Source organism: Emydura macquarii, unplaced genomic scaffold (assembly GCF_026122565.2).
Source record: "Emydura macquarii macquarii isolate MOO-44397 ecotype Brisbane River unplaced genomic scaffold, CSIRO-AGI_Emac_v2 contig_2531, whole genome shotgun sequence".
Taxonomy (NCBI): Eukaryota; Metazoa; Chordata; order Testudines; family Chelidae; genus Emydura; species Emydura macquarii.
In genome coordinates, this window is record NW_027132668.1 from 2,170,109 (window position 1) to 2,184,775 (window position 14,667).

Here is a 14,667-nt window from a genome sequence, read left to right on the forward strand (position 1 = left end):
CTGAAGTCATTGGCGAAGTTTCCATTGACTTTCATGGTCCAGTCCTGCAAGCACCATAGTAATAATGGAAAGCCCTAATGCCCAATAATTAAGGTTTGCAGGAACAGGTCTTTAGTTTGGATGCACCTATAGCTAGAGTGAGCAGCATTTTAGAATGTACAATACTTAATCGGGTATGAGTCAAAAAAGAAATGATGTGGAACATCTAACACAAAATATAAATAGTGGAAGGAAAAACAACTGTTTTCTCCAATTGATATAAACCTTGCCAGTAAAACTCCTGGACTGTGACCTTATATATGTAAATAAGCTTAGATGATAAAAAAAAATGAGTAACTTTCCAGTGGAAATCCCATCTTTACCAGACCTTTGTTATATTACTCATGAACTTAGATTCAGACCAATGTGTTGAAAGTGTGATGGATCATGTATATTTTTTTTTCTCCAGTACTCTGTCAGTTAAACCAAGAACATCTCACTTCCTTTTTTTTTCCAGAGAAAAAGCTACAATTAAGTCAAGAAGATGGCTTTTGGAAGTCTGATGATTTTATTTTTAATGTTCCTCAACGGAGCTACATCTGGTAAGCATCAATCAGCATAATTTTGACAGTAAGATATGGTGTAATTTGGTAAGTATTTGCTACAATCTAGTCAGTACTGGAGCTGGGTGAAATTTTTGAATGAATTGTTCATTTGCTGAAAAATGAAGTTTTGGGTTGAGAGACGCTTTTTGTGAATTTGGGCAAACGTGGCAAATAGTTTGGGCCAACACCAAATTATTTTTGTACTGAAAAAGTCTAAATGGTTAATTTCAAAAATATCAAAATGAAACTTTTCAACTTTTTGCTTTGAAAAGACATTTGATTTAGAAATTTACTTAAACAAACAAACAAATAAAAAGGGTAAAAATACTTGAACACACAATTAAATTAAAAAATACCCCAACAATTGTTTTTTGTTTCTGTCAGACAAAACATTTTGTTCAACCCAAAGTGAAATTTTGTTGGATTTTCATTTCAGCAAGGAAAACTGACAAAATTTCATTTTGGGTTGACTGGTTTGGCCACTGAACTGAAAAATCAGTTATTCGCTTAGTTCTAGTCAGTAGCATAGAATCCAGTGACTTTCTGCTCCTTCTCTCTGTTGCAGTTTTGGAATCTACAGTACACATCAGGAATTAAGTGGAATAATGGATAGTTATTCTAATTAAGTTAGAAGTGGGTCTCAATCAAATCCTGGACCAAACACTTCCAAAGTTTGGCAAAGTTCAGATTCAGTTCCAGAGTTTGCTTTTTAGAGAGGCCCATCTGTAAATAGCAAAACTTGTGACAGGAGAGGCAAAGTGGTGGCCTCAGAGACCAGGTTCTGCCAGCTTCACTCACTAAAAGTAGTACATTAAAGCCTGATGCAAAGTAGTTGCAGTCAGTGTAACAATTCCCATTGACTAAATGGGCTTTGGATCAGGGCCTTACTCTTACAGTAGTCCCCACTGAAATCAAATAATGCTGCTTCTGAAGTAAGGTACTATCCCACCTGAGTAAGGATGGCAGAATTGGGCTATGCCAAAGAGATGGGAACCAACAACTGAGCAAGTGCTTTGAAGATTTAGGTATCAATTTAATCTGTCCCCTACCCTCCTCCCCTGGCTGGACCTGACTGTACCCTAATTAGAAGGTAAGAATAGGCCAAAGAGGACTAAAAAGGTATTTAGCCCATTAACACAGAGGGTAGAAGAAGACAGAGGAATGAAGATGCTGTGGAGTGATGAGCTAGTGGAGCCAGAACCAAAATGGGTTTCTGGGTGGAGAGATCTTCCTCTCCTTGACAGAGGAGAAACTGATGCTGTAAATGATGTGGTGTATGGTCAGTAAAGGTGGGGGGAAGAGCAACGTAGATAAACTACATGGTGGTGTTTAACAACAGAAAGTCTCTGAACAGTGTCTAGAAAGAGTAGAAGACAGGAGCAGGACCATGCCCCGTCACACAGGCCGTTGGAGATGGATCCTGAAGTCCTTAGGAAAAACTCCCATTTCCCACTTTCCTTTAGCCATGAAAAGTTTTGCCTGAGTAAGAACAGAATAAAGACTTGAAAACTGGGTCCTCAGGTTGGGATAAATATTGATTCCCTGGGTTAGCCGTACTTTTCAGTAGCTATTGGGTCTGTTGAAAGAAAATCTGTTTAAAAAGAGACCAGACAGACAGCACATCGGACATGGAAAGTGACATTAGAATCAGTCCAATCTCATTATCTGAAAGCGGAGTTTTGCTTCCTAACCATTTTTTTTTTCTATGAAGAAGAACTGTGCCCCTTGCGTCGCTCCATTGATGTACTTGAAGGGGAATATTTTTTCCTTTGCTTCCCTGGATCAATACGAGATAATCTTCGCAGTAAAATATACACAGTGAACTGGTTCAAAGAAAGTGAAGGAAAGGTGAAGTTGATTCAAGAAACACACAGACTTGTTTTAAACGGGAGTTTTCTGGAGTTTTGGCCAGCTGAACTCAGTGACATGGGGAATTACACATACCAACTCAGGTAGGTACACATGCCCAGTGGATAACGTGGAGTCTTTGCAACTGTATAAAAATAGGACCTGATCCTCCACTACCAGAACCTTGTGTAGTCATTGGCATTTATGCAAAGGGAGTGCAGAAAGCTACATGTTATATTCATGTGCACAACTGTAAATAGCTACACAGAATGCAAGGCAGTGAAGAATTGAGCTCATAAAGTTTAAAGTTATTTGCAGGTAGACAGAACCTTGCAAAGTTTAAGCAAAACTTTTTTAAAGGAGACTAGTGTTTTTGTTCCTCCCTGCACATTACCTATGATTAGAAACTGATTAATAACATACATCTTTTAACTGACATGGAAGAATCTTACTTGCGTTGAGTAAGTAACTCACTGTCTGTGAGTGGTTCCCATTGAAATCAATGGGACTAATTTAATTGTATGTCAGGGTAATACCCAAGATGAGTAAGATTGTCATAATTAGGCTCTGGTTTCTATACAGACAGAACTTTACATAATTGGAGCTATTAAAAGCACAAATGGAATGGTTGTATTTGATTTCTATCTGAGTATGCTCTTTCCCTTCAGAATAGCTTTTATAAAGCTCTGGCTCAAACGGAGCTGTGAGACTTTTGCACTCTTAGTTGTGATATTGTTCTTTAGGGCAGGACAAAAATGGGGTTTAACAATGGCTAACTCAAGTTTTGAAAAGGTGAAAATGTTTCTATAATAACTGACTTATACTGAAACTATAATGTGTTTCAAGACAAAGGCTAAAATAATCATTCCTTTTTAATAGTGTATTATTTAAGCAATGGTTTGTGCTTTTATTACTGGAAAATTTTAAAGGTCCTTTCCCATTTATAAAAAAAAAAAGTGTAGATATGTGACTACAGATATATAGCACTGAAAAAATATAACACTCAGTTCTCAAGTAATTTAAAGGGCTAGAATTTCATGAACTACAGTTTTGTATTAGGTCTAATTTAGCAACAGAAAACCTCCATTATTTTTTTGAAATATCCAAAAATTGTAATTGATTTAAAATATTATTTTTGTGTTAATTTTTAAATTTATTTTATTTAAATGTGAACTTTTTAAAATTATTGGGACAATTTTCAGAATTTTTGATAACCATTTAGATGTTATTAATTAAAATGTTGATTAAAAGTATTGACATTTTTCATGAAAAATGAAAAATGTTGATGTCAACAATTTTTTCTAGAAAGTTCGTTATAGGAAAAAAAAGTCATTTTTGGTTGAAAATTTGCAACCAGCTCTAGTAGACAGTGTACTAAAAGAAATAGGTGAAACTAATTGAATTATTTGTTTATGTTATATTCTTTACCCAGGCTCCTTAAATAAAGCAGAAATGCACCAGTGAAACATTTTCACAACAAATCAGTATTCTAATAGGATAAAAACAAATAAACCATAAAAACAAAATCAAACAAACCAAGCCCTTCCCTAAAAAAATAAAATGAGTGCAGATTTGTTTATTGAGTCAATGGAACAGTTTAGCACGAGGTTGACCACAGTTAGCACCATATCTTGGTGTGAAGGTTCCTTGTATATTTGATAGATGGAGTTGATTGATAATCTTTGCCACACATCTTTGTTGATGTTTGTATGGTTTTGCGCAGCACATATCTTAAGTTCCTGTAGTTACCAGAAATCAGGTCAAATAAGCTCTTTGATAGTAGTGACCTCGTAACTAAATAATTTGTAAATAACTAAAAAAAATTAGAGATGGAAGTCAGAGACAAGCAAATGACACACTTTAAGGCTCTGATCCTGCAAATTCTTTTGTGTGTATTTAGCTTTATGCATGTGTGGCCCAGTTGAAGTCAACAGGATGATTGATACACATGCTTGAAGTTGAGTGTGTGCTTACGTGCTTGGCAACAGAACACTTAGCACTCAATTATAAAGTAATAATGCTAAATCAAAATCTGGCCTTTATAGTGAAATGGCTGAGGGATGATTTGTAATCTAATATTAATTTAGGTTTGTTTTTTTTTGTAAATTCTTAATTGCTACTTTAAGAATTTTCACTCTCCAATGTCCTTTATTGAGCCAAGGTAAATTTTTGAGTTTTTAGCTAAATAGTGATTTTTAAAACCATATTCCCCACAAAGTACAACCAAATAACTAAAGTGAAAGCCATGATAGAAAGATAAAACCTTATAGAGTGTAAGAGACAAGGATGTCTCTTAATGCATGTTGGCTAAAATCTTATATGTGGTAGATTAGATTGGAGATGCTGTAAGACAAATTCAGATCTGGTGTAAGTATCATCTTCGGTAGAGTTGAACCTGCTTACACCAGGTCTGAATTTGACCCAACATCTTCAGTGTGTTGTTCAGCTAACTGTGAAGTCATTTCAGAAAATGGGTCACCACAGAGGGAGGGTGTCTCTTATTATGCTGAGGGACTCTCTCATAAGAGGAAATATGATCTTGGTTGAGAGCTGGGCTAGGACTTAAGAAACGTGGGTTCAGTTCCCCATTCTACCACAGGCTTCCCATGTAATTTTGGGCAAGTCACTTAGTTTGTCTACTCTATTCTCCATCTGCAATAATAAACATCACAGCAATCTTGTAAGGAAAAATTCATAATTAATTCTCAGGGGTGCTCAGACACTGAGGTGATGTTGAGCATATAAATATATAGATTACCTGTTCATGCTTTCTTAGTTTTCCCTCTTGTGATACACTGCTTATTTTTAAACTGTGCCAAGCCAGTTTTTTGGATTGGCCTACTCTGATCCTGCATACATTTATTAATCAGAACATGAACTCAGTGTTCCCATTACCTTCTTCTGAAATGATGACTTATACACCATCTTTGAAAACAGTATCAGTGGGTACTTCCTCTGACACTCCTTTTTGAGTGAAAGCCTCACTAGTTAACACTAGGTAAAACACACACTCCCCCATCTCCCTGACCCGCCCCTTCACTGGCTATAAACACATATAACCCCTATAAACACACATAATGTTAATAACTAAAATACATAATATTATAATAATAATACTAAATTACTCTTACCTGAGTAAGAATCTATGCCTTCCATGGCGCAGCTGCCACCGCACGCCCTGTGTGGCCCCGCCTCTTTCCATCTCTCCTAGACTGAGGATAATGGAGGCAGACTCTGGTGGGTTGGCCAGGGCTGCTCCAGGACCCCACCAGCGCGGAGCTTGAGGAGCTAAATGACATTAATATTACTGAAGCCTCATGGTCCCCCTGGAATCTTTGGCGCCCCCCAAGGGGGTCCCATCCCTCAGTTTGGGAACCACTGCTCTAACAGAACAATCTCCAACTCAGTCCAGACTAGATGAAACAAAAGTAATTTTTATATTTATTTTAGGATTCAACTGAGAAATTACATATAAAATAAAGGATGTTTAACAACAGCGTTGCTCTGGGTCATATTAAAGGCTGATAAATCATATTTGGTACAGATAAAAGCTGGGAACACGTTAAAAATATTTAGGAACATTTAATTGAATAAAAACTGAATTTGCTTTGCTGTATTCATGACCTTTTTATTGCAAATATTCGTATTTGTGATTTATTTTGTTAGCAAGAAGGTGAACAGAAAAAAAATCTGTGAATACTCTTGCAAATACATGTGTCCAATGGAATTATTTGTGTAACCATCTTGAAGTATCTTTGATTATACCCTTTCTGTTTGTAACGTTTCTGTTAAACAACCAGGAGCAGAAATAATACCCTCTGGCTTAGGTGATCAGTCAAAACCATGAGCAGTGAGTACCTAAAGTGAAAAGATGAAGAACCCATGGGCTGAAATATGGTCACATACAATGTTAGAACAATTTTGAAAATAACCAAAACCAAAATAAACATGTGAATCTGTTAGTAAATAATTCACCAAGAACGCCCCCCCACCCCCGATTCATCATATAAATGATATGCTATGTATATTTCACCCAACTCTAATTACAGTACAAGGCATAATACCTTAGAATAGAGCAGAAAATTGACTATCTTTGTCAGCTTTTGTTCTCACTCTCCCTCCCCCCCGACCCCCAGTCATCCTCAGTGATGTGATTCTGTGATGTTATTTTGTCTCAGAAGTAGGAATAATTCCTTGTCATTTTCTTGGGAACAGGAGGGGATAAATAGAACCTAACAGTACATAAGAAGTCAGTAGGAGCTGCAGAGTACTCAGGACTTTTGAAAATAAGGCTACTTGTTTAGATGCCTAAATATATAATTGAGAGTTTCACTTTTTCATCACTTTTTAAAAACATGTTGGCCATTGACTTCCAGTAGCACGCATCTTTCCCTGAAACCTTCCTTTCCCCAAGACTCTTCCAGCTCCCTTTGTCACGCATGTACATTGCAATATACAACAATGAAAGTATTTAAAGATCATACCAAAGTAATTAACTGTGTCTTTGGGGTAGTGTGTTACTGTGAAACAAAGTGTCTTTGCTCACCAGTAATTTGTGTGTTCCATGAAACTCTCTGGATTTGTGAACATTTTCACAAATAAATTGGTGTTTGTCTGAATAGCAGCAAACAATGAATAATGTGACCACTTGAGCAACAGCAGAGAGAACTTGCCAGGTATTCACAAATGACTTTCCAAATTATTATCATTACATCAAACCTCAGTGGATTAGATGACTAAGTCTATAATCTCACTTATTGGTCATTTTAAACTACTTGAGCATCATTGTGCTAGTTTGTATGTGTACTTGCCATCGCCTATTGTTATAATATAATAAATAATTATGAAACTGAATGGTTTGATGATTCTGTTTGATATGCTTGTCTGTTACTTAATCTGGAGATTTACTGAAAGTAACACCTAGTTTATGTGGGGGAAGTAATGAAAAGGAAGTAAAAGAAAATAGGGCAATAAAGGTATGTTTTTGCCGAATTATTATATTTTAGGTTTATTTTTTTAATTTGTTAATTAGCCAATCTACATGTCTTTAAAAACCACACAAAACTGTTTCTTTTTTTCCATAGCAATGGAACATACAATGTCACTACACAAAAGTGGTCCTTGAATGTACTCAAAAGAAGTAAAGACAGTTGTTTTAACACAAATCATTTATCCAAGCGAATTGAAGATGATGGAAGAAGTTATACATTGAAATGCAATGCTGTGCCTCACAATAAAAATGTCACGATAACGTGGTACAAGGTAATTACCAGAAAAAACATCACCCAAATTAGTAGTTTAAAAAAAAAAAAAAAAAGAAACATGAGACCTTAGGAAAGGTAGATTGCAAACTTATGGACATCTAAAAGTACTACTACAGTCCTGTAAAAATCTTTAGACTCTTTAGCAATTTTAGTAAGTGACAGACTTTTAATACAGGCACACTAAAGAAAATCCATTTGAGTACTTGCGCAGATTTGCTAGATAAAGTATACATTCAATCAGGAATTTCTTGTGATCTCATGGTTTGGGAATGGTAAAAGAATTGATGCTTGAACTAGCTGGTAAATTACCCAGCCTCAGCTCTCTTTAATGCACATGGGATTCTGACACTAAAAGGAGTGCAAACGGATTTACCTGAGGGTTGGGATATTGATAAATGCAAAGTAATGCTCATTGGAAAACATAATCCCAACTATACATATAAAATGATGGGGTCTATATTAGCTGTTACCACTCAAGAAAGAGATCTTGGAGTCATTGGGGGTAGTTCTCTGAAAACATCCACTCAAGGTGCAGTGGCAGTCAAAAAAGCTAATAATGTTGGGAATCATTAGGAAAGGGATAGATAATAAGACAGAAAATGTCATATTGCCTCTTTATAAATCCATGGTCAGAGCCATTCCTAGGGTATGGCAAGTTGGGGCGACCGCCTCGGGCTCCGTGCTTTGGGGGGGCCCCGCCAGTGGCGTACTCGGGGTGGGCAGGGGGGCCATGCCCCTAGGCACCGGCCTGGCCCTCCTCGGAGGAGCTGCCCCTGCTGTCACAGGTGGCATGGGGCAGCTGCGCAGACCTCAGCCTGTTGACAGTCGAGAGCTCCTGCTGTGGAGGGAGCAAACATCCTCCCTGTCTCTCCACCCCCGCACTGGGGGCAAGGAGAGAGCCGCGGGGACCCCGGCCTCACAAGGGGCCAGGCAGCCAAAGGCGGAGCTCCGGGGCAGAGCCTGTCACGCGCCCCCCCCCACTGCAGCTGGATGGCTCCGGGGCATCTACACCTGTCACTCCCACTCCCTGCCATACCCACCGCCCCCACAGCAGGGGAAAGGGAGTGGGGGAGAGCGGGAAATGGGCCCACAGAACCACCCCCCGTGGAGCGCTGCCGCTGACGGGCGGTGCGCGCATCACGATGTCCCGGGAGCAGGAGCTGCCCAGCTGAGGGGGCTGCTCAGCGAGCATGTTCTGGGGAGGGGTGCTGGGCTGGCTTGTCCCCGAGAACGCGAGCCCAGCTGATTTACCCTGGACCCCGCACCCCGCTAGGGATGGCCCTGTCCATGGTACACTCACACCTTGAATACTGTGTGCAGATCTGGTCGTTCTATCTCAAAAAAGATATATTGGAATTGGAAAAGGTACAGGAAAGAATAGCTAAAATAATTAGGGATATGGAAAAGCTTCCATATGAGGTGAGATTAAGAAGACTGGCACTTTATAGCTTGAAAAAGAAGCGACTCGGGAGGACATGATAAAGATCTATAAAATCATGACTAGTTTGGAGAAAGAAAAAAGGAAGTGTTATTTACTCCTTCTCATAACACAAGAACTAGGGGTCACCAAATGAAATTAATAAGCAGCAGGTTTAAAACGAACAAAAGGAAGTATTTCTTCGCACAAGGCACAGTCAACCTGTGGAACTCCTTGCTAGAGGATTTTGTGAAGACTTTAACGGGATTCAAAAAAGAATTAGATAAGTTCATAGAAGATAGATCCATCATTGGCTATTAGCCAGGATAGGAAGGGATTGATGTTTGCCAGAGGCTGGGAATGGCCGACAGGATGGATCACTTAATGATTACCTGTTCTATTCATTCCATCTGAAGCACCTGGCATTGGCCACTGTCGGAAGACAGGGTACTGGGCTAGATGGATCATTGGTTTGACCCAAGGTGGCCGTTCTGATAGTCTTACGTAATGTTCTTATGGGATTTATACAGTAGTTGGCAACTTGGTGTCCTAGGTCATTTATAGCATTAAGAGATGTAAAACAAATTCCGCTGTTTAAAGTGAACCATACGTCTCTTCTGTACTACAAATACCACCAAGTCAGGGGACATAGTTACAGCACAGCTGCAGTTGTGGTGAACTGTGTTCCATAATTGGGCTAAATCCTTGGACATATTCCTTTCGTCTTCCTATCTCTTCACCATGTTGGGTAGCCCAATCCATTCCTCCACTGAGTTATAGGGATGCTGTTTGTCCATCCCCATCATTTGGGATCAGAGATGTCTCATGCTCATTTAGGAGCATAGGAACTGCCATACTAGATTAAATCCATTTTCAGTCTAGTCCAGTATCCTGTCTCTTGACAGTGGTCAATATCAGTTGCTTCAGAGGAAAGTGTAAGAAATCCTGGATTAGTCACTATCCTTCTAACCCCCAGTGGTTAGAGGTCGGTGTATGCATGAGGGTTATATATCTTTCCAAACTCTTATTTGTTTTTTTATTTTTTATTTTATAGCTCTGGAAATATTTATTGTCCACATAAATGCCCCATCCTCCTTTGAACAAGCTAAGCTCTTGGCTTCCATTGTAACTTGTGACAATGAGTCTAACAGACTAAGTGTACATTGTGTGAAAAAGTACTTCCTTTCATCAGTTTTATATGTGCTGCCTTCATCTTTCATTGATGTCCCTTCTATAATGAGAAAGGGTCAATAGCAGTGCCTTATTTACCTTCTCTATGCCATTCATTTGTAAAGCACTGGTCTAATTTGGGAATAGTGTTCTACTGAACAGAATTTTTTGTAAAATTCTTCACATTTTTAACTTTTTTTTTTTAATCTTAACCATTATTAAAATGGTTACCAATTTTGGAAAAAAAAAAAAAAAAAAGACAAAGGAGGGGTTGTTTTGAGCCCTACAAACAATTTTGAAATGTTGATTCTCCCCCTTTTTTCCCCTCCCCATTTTTTGATCAGCTCTATTTCCAAGTGTACTTAAATCATTAACCTTTGAACAAATTCCGACAGAGATGAGGCTGAGACACATGCGTGGCGCACTAGAGAACAGTTTCTTTCGGAATAGCTAACCTTGCAGAGACTAGCTAAAATTTTGAAAAAATGGATGCTTAAAGTTCAGTTCCTAAATGTATATTTAGACATCAGAATTAACAGCCTTTTTCTCAAAAGTACTGAATAACCACTGAGGAGATTTGAAGCTCAGTGAGTGACTTCATTGAGAGATGCTGGGTATTTAGGACTTTTGAAAATGAGGCCTCTTATTTTAGGTGCCTAGTTTGAGATAATCATTTTTTAAAATCTTGGCCCCAGTTTTTCAACATGGGAGCCTACATCTGGTGTCCCAATCCTGTGATCAAGTACTCAAATGGGTGCTTAATCTATGTGATTAGCTTAGGTACTGCAATACTCTTATTTCTTATTTTGTGTGTTATATTGTCATGTGTAGGTCCAAATGCTGTATTTAGGTTTCCATGTTTGAAAATGGGACCTCAGCCTCTTTTCCCTCCTCCCCCAGAGATTTCATTTTAAAATATCTCATTTGAAGCTTCAGAATGTATCCTTAGCATGAAAATTATTTAAATTTTCTTTGTTGAAACAGAATTGTAACATCTATGACTCTGCAAATGAGGAGGAACTGAATTTTTTTAGTTTAAAAGTTGAAGACTCTGGGAATTACACATGTGTGGTTTCAATTAGTCATGCAGGAAGGGTATTCAATACCACAAGTACAACAGAACTGATTGTGAAAGAAGGTAAGATTGTTTTCTGAGGACTCTGAAGATCATATAATTACATGTCTAATGGAGGCGTCCTGCGCAAAGTACATTTACTCGAGCTTTGTGAAGAGTAAAGGATTTGGGTCATTGTCTCTTAACTGTAGATTTCATTAGGTTATGTAGTTAATTGGATAATGTGATCAGTTCAAATCAGACAACATTGTTCAATCTAATTATTGAATAGGTACCATCTATCAACATAAGCATGATGTGTATTTTATAATTCAACAGAAAAAATATGCAGTTGTGCTATGGAATAGAAAGAAACTTTGTAATGAAGTAAAATCCTCTGAAATATGCATGATATCAGAAAAGAATGAACTTGAAAAACATCCCAATCCATTATAGTTCTTGTTATGTATTGTATAGCCTACATAGCATTAGAGCGCTCCTCCCCCAGAGAAAGCAAAACTCTTTGACTTCGCACTGTGATGCTGTGATTTACTTTTATAACTTAAGTAAGCTTTTTAATAATTTAAAAAGCAAAAAGAGACAAGCAGAAAAAAATCCACTGGTTTTATTTAGTCTTATGTGAATTTTCTGATGGTTTTGCTCCCTTCCCTTCCCGCACCCCTCAGCCCCCGCTTCATTTCTGTTAAATTTACCCAGAGTAATTAATGCAAAGATTTCAGAAGCGGTCTTGGAGATGACTCCTTGAGGACCTCATAAACTGAACACTTGTATGAGTTCATGAAAAAAATTCAACAGGGCATACCGTTTTGCTGTTTTAAACGACTTGATAATGCCAGAACATCAGTCGCACTGTTGTTGTCATGCTGTTGTTACTCAGATAACATTTTATTGATGATTCATCAGTGTTAAAAAATGTATTAGTAGTATGCTGAAGTCTATATGATATGTTTAAGCATGGGTTTTTTTAAATAGAGCCAATGTATCATTTTACAGAGGCGGGATGTTGGAAAAATAGTACTTTAAAATATTGCATTTTTTTCCTTAGGTGCAGCTGAAGTTGTTAAATTGGAGATAATTGAACGTGAAGAAATGTATGTTGAAACACAAATAGGTATCTCATTATCTGAGGAATCTTTATGAATGCATATTGTTTTGTTCTGATTTCTATATGGTGCATGGTCTGATTGAGTTTAGTCAATCTTAGCAGTGTCTGCAAATTTTATTTGCTCAGATCTATAGCTCCCTGTTGGGCCAAGTGTTGATATGTGGCTTCCCTTTTTCAAAGGAGTCATCATTGTTAGTAACTGGCGTAAGCATTCACTGAATTCAGCTGCCTTGGTCAAGAGGAAGCTGAGGTGCTCACTATGGGCAGCAAAAGGAAGTTCTAGTTGTGTTTAACCAACCTTTCATTTCCTGATTCTGTAGACCTCAAAGCCCCATGGGATGCTGACATAAGACATCAAGTGGATAATAATACAAAACAACCCCATTTAACATGTGGTGCAGTGTGTTTTAGGATTCTTTCTGTACAGAGAGATGGGATTTAGGAGAGTTGGCAAACCTGTCAACATAGACAGTTAGACAAATCTCTCTGTAAAGAACTATTGTAGTATGCATTTATGCCAAGAGCACTAGTAAAGCCAAAACCCTGTATGCCCTGGTGGTTAGGAACAGTGCATTAACTAACTTGTGTGTGGTCACATACTTTGTGTGGCGTAAACCAGGTTAGTTTATTTAAAAACATGTTAGATCTACACTGTAGGTGAGCAGTGGATATACTTTTCAATCCCTGCAAACTGTGATTCAGTATTTAATGTGAGTAGCTGAGTTAGACAGATTTTCATATGGATCCTATAATGAGGATTCTAAAAACAATTCCATTTGAACCTTGTGCTCAATCTAGGTCAACTTCCTATCGTCATTTACTTAAAATATGCCTGCACAGACCTTACAGACTGACAGCTACTTTATAAAACATACAGAGATATTTTAAATAAAGCTACTTTGTGGGTTATGAGGACACAGTGCCCTGGAAGCATGGATGGGCACTAACACTGTTACATCCTTGGAATGACATTTTAAGTTACTAAATAATCTCAGGCCAAGCTTCATGTGACAAAATCTTTGGAAAATTGGCTTTCTAGTAATTCTTGCATCTCAGTGGGTTAGAAAATGACTCTATCTCACTGAATTCTTTGAGAACAGCATTCCTTGTCCTGTTCTATATGGTGTCCTCAATCATCTACACATGGGGAAAAGTACTCTCAGTTGTCTTGGAACAAGTACTTGTCCTGAGACACAATTAACTTTCAGCACAACTGGTTCTTTGATTGCTTTTTAGTCCAGACTCAGGTTAACCTCCTATACAGTGATGCAGAACTTACTGGCAGTGAAGCAGATGACAGTTTATATGTCAGCAACACATTTCTCCTGCTGCTGGAGTCCGAGGCCCAGATCCAGAAAAGGACTTGGGTGTTGCAATGGCAAGCTTCATGGCGCCTAACTTTTAGGAGCCTAGAAAATCACAGAAACATCATTGCGATCCACAAAACCTGAGTTAGGTTCCTAGGCTCCCAATGCAACGAATGAGGAGAGATAGGCACCTTACAATATGATCCACAAAAGCCAACACACTAGCTGGGGAGCCAGCTAAACTAGCCAGTGGGAGATGCTGATGAGAGGGGCGTGTGCTAAGGCAGGCAGGCGCCTATCTCTGCTTGACGATCCATTAATGGGAACTCGCCACCTGGAGTCCTATAGCTTAGTCACCTAAGGCATTTAGTGGGGGAATGAGTTAGGATCCCACCTCACACCACACCAAATGGTTGAAGGAAGGCATAGTGCCCACCTTGTCAGTTTAAGCCCAGTAGTTAGATCACTTGCTTGGGATGTGGGAGACCCAGCTTCAAATCCCCTGCCTCTGCCAGAAGGAAAGAAAATATTTGAACAGGGGTCTTCCCCCTCTCAGGCAAATGCTCTAACCACTGGGATATTCTTATATGGGTTCTCTCAATCTCTCCAGTTGAAACTCTTCCACTGTGGTTAAGAAATGATCTCTCTCTCTCTCTCTGGCCTAAGGAATGTTTAAGTATTTATCCACAATGGAACAGTCATCGGGTGAGCAAGTGAGCAGAACTCTGTAACCTGGGGGTCAGTGCATCCACATGGGTCCAGTCCCTCTGCTCCTTTGTTATTTAGCCACAATGGAACAGAGTCAACAGGAGAGACTGAGAGAGCCCTGTGACCGAATACCTAGATGGGGCACACTGAGAATGCCACACTCAGGGCAGACGGCAGGAAATGGGGCAG

General features: G+C 38.7%; 1 protein-coding gene across 2 annotated transcripts in view; it reads left to right on the forward strand.

Moving 5' to 3' along the window:
• The first annotated feature begins 491 nt into the window (after positions 1–491).
• Positions 492–14,667, forward strand: part of IL18R1 (interleukin 18 receptor 1) — a 32,394-nt gene continuing 18,218 nt past the window's right edge. The window contains exons 1-5 of one of the 2 annotated variants that reach the window (XM_067563584.1): positions 492–581; positions 2,296–2,536; positions 7,517–7,694; positions 11,268–11,421; positions 12,404–12,469. In XM_067563584.1, the coding sequence (XP_067419685.1) occupies positions 524–581; positions 2,296–2,536; positions 7,517–7,694; positions 11,268–11,421; positions 12,404–12,469 (697 nt within the window). In that variant the 5' untranslated portion in view covers positions 492–523. The remainder of the gene's footprint in view (positions 582–2,295; positions 2,537–7,516; positions 7,695–11,267; positions 11,422–12,403; positions 12,470–14,667) is intronic. The other variant, XM_067563585.1, reaches the window with a different exon arrangement.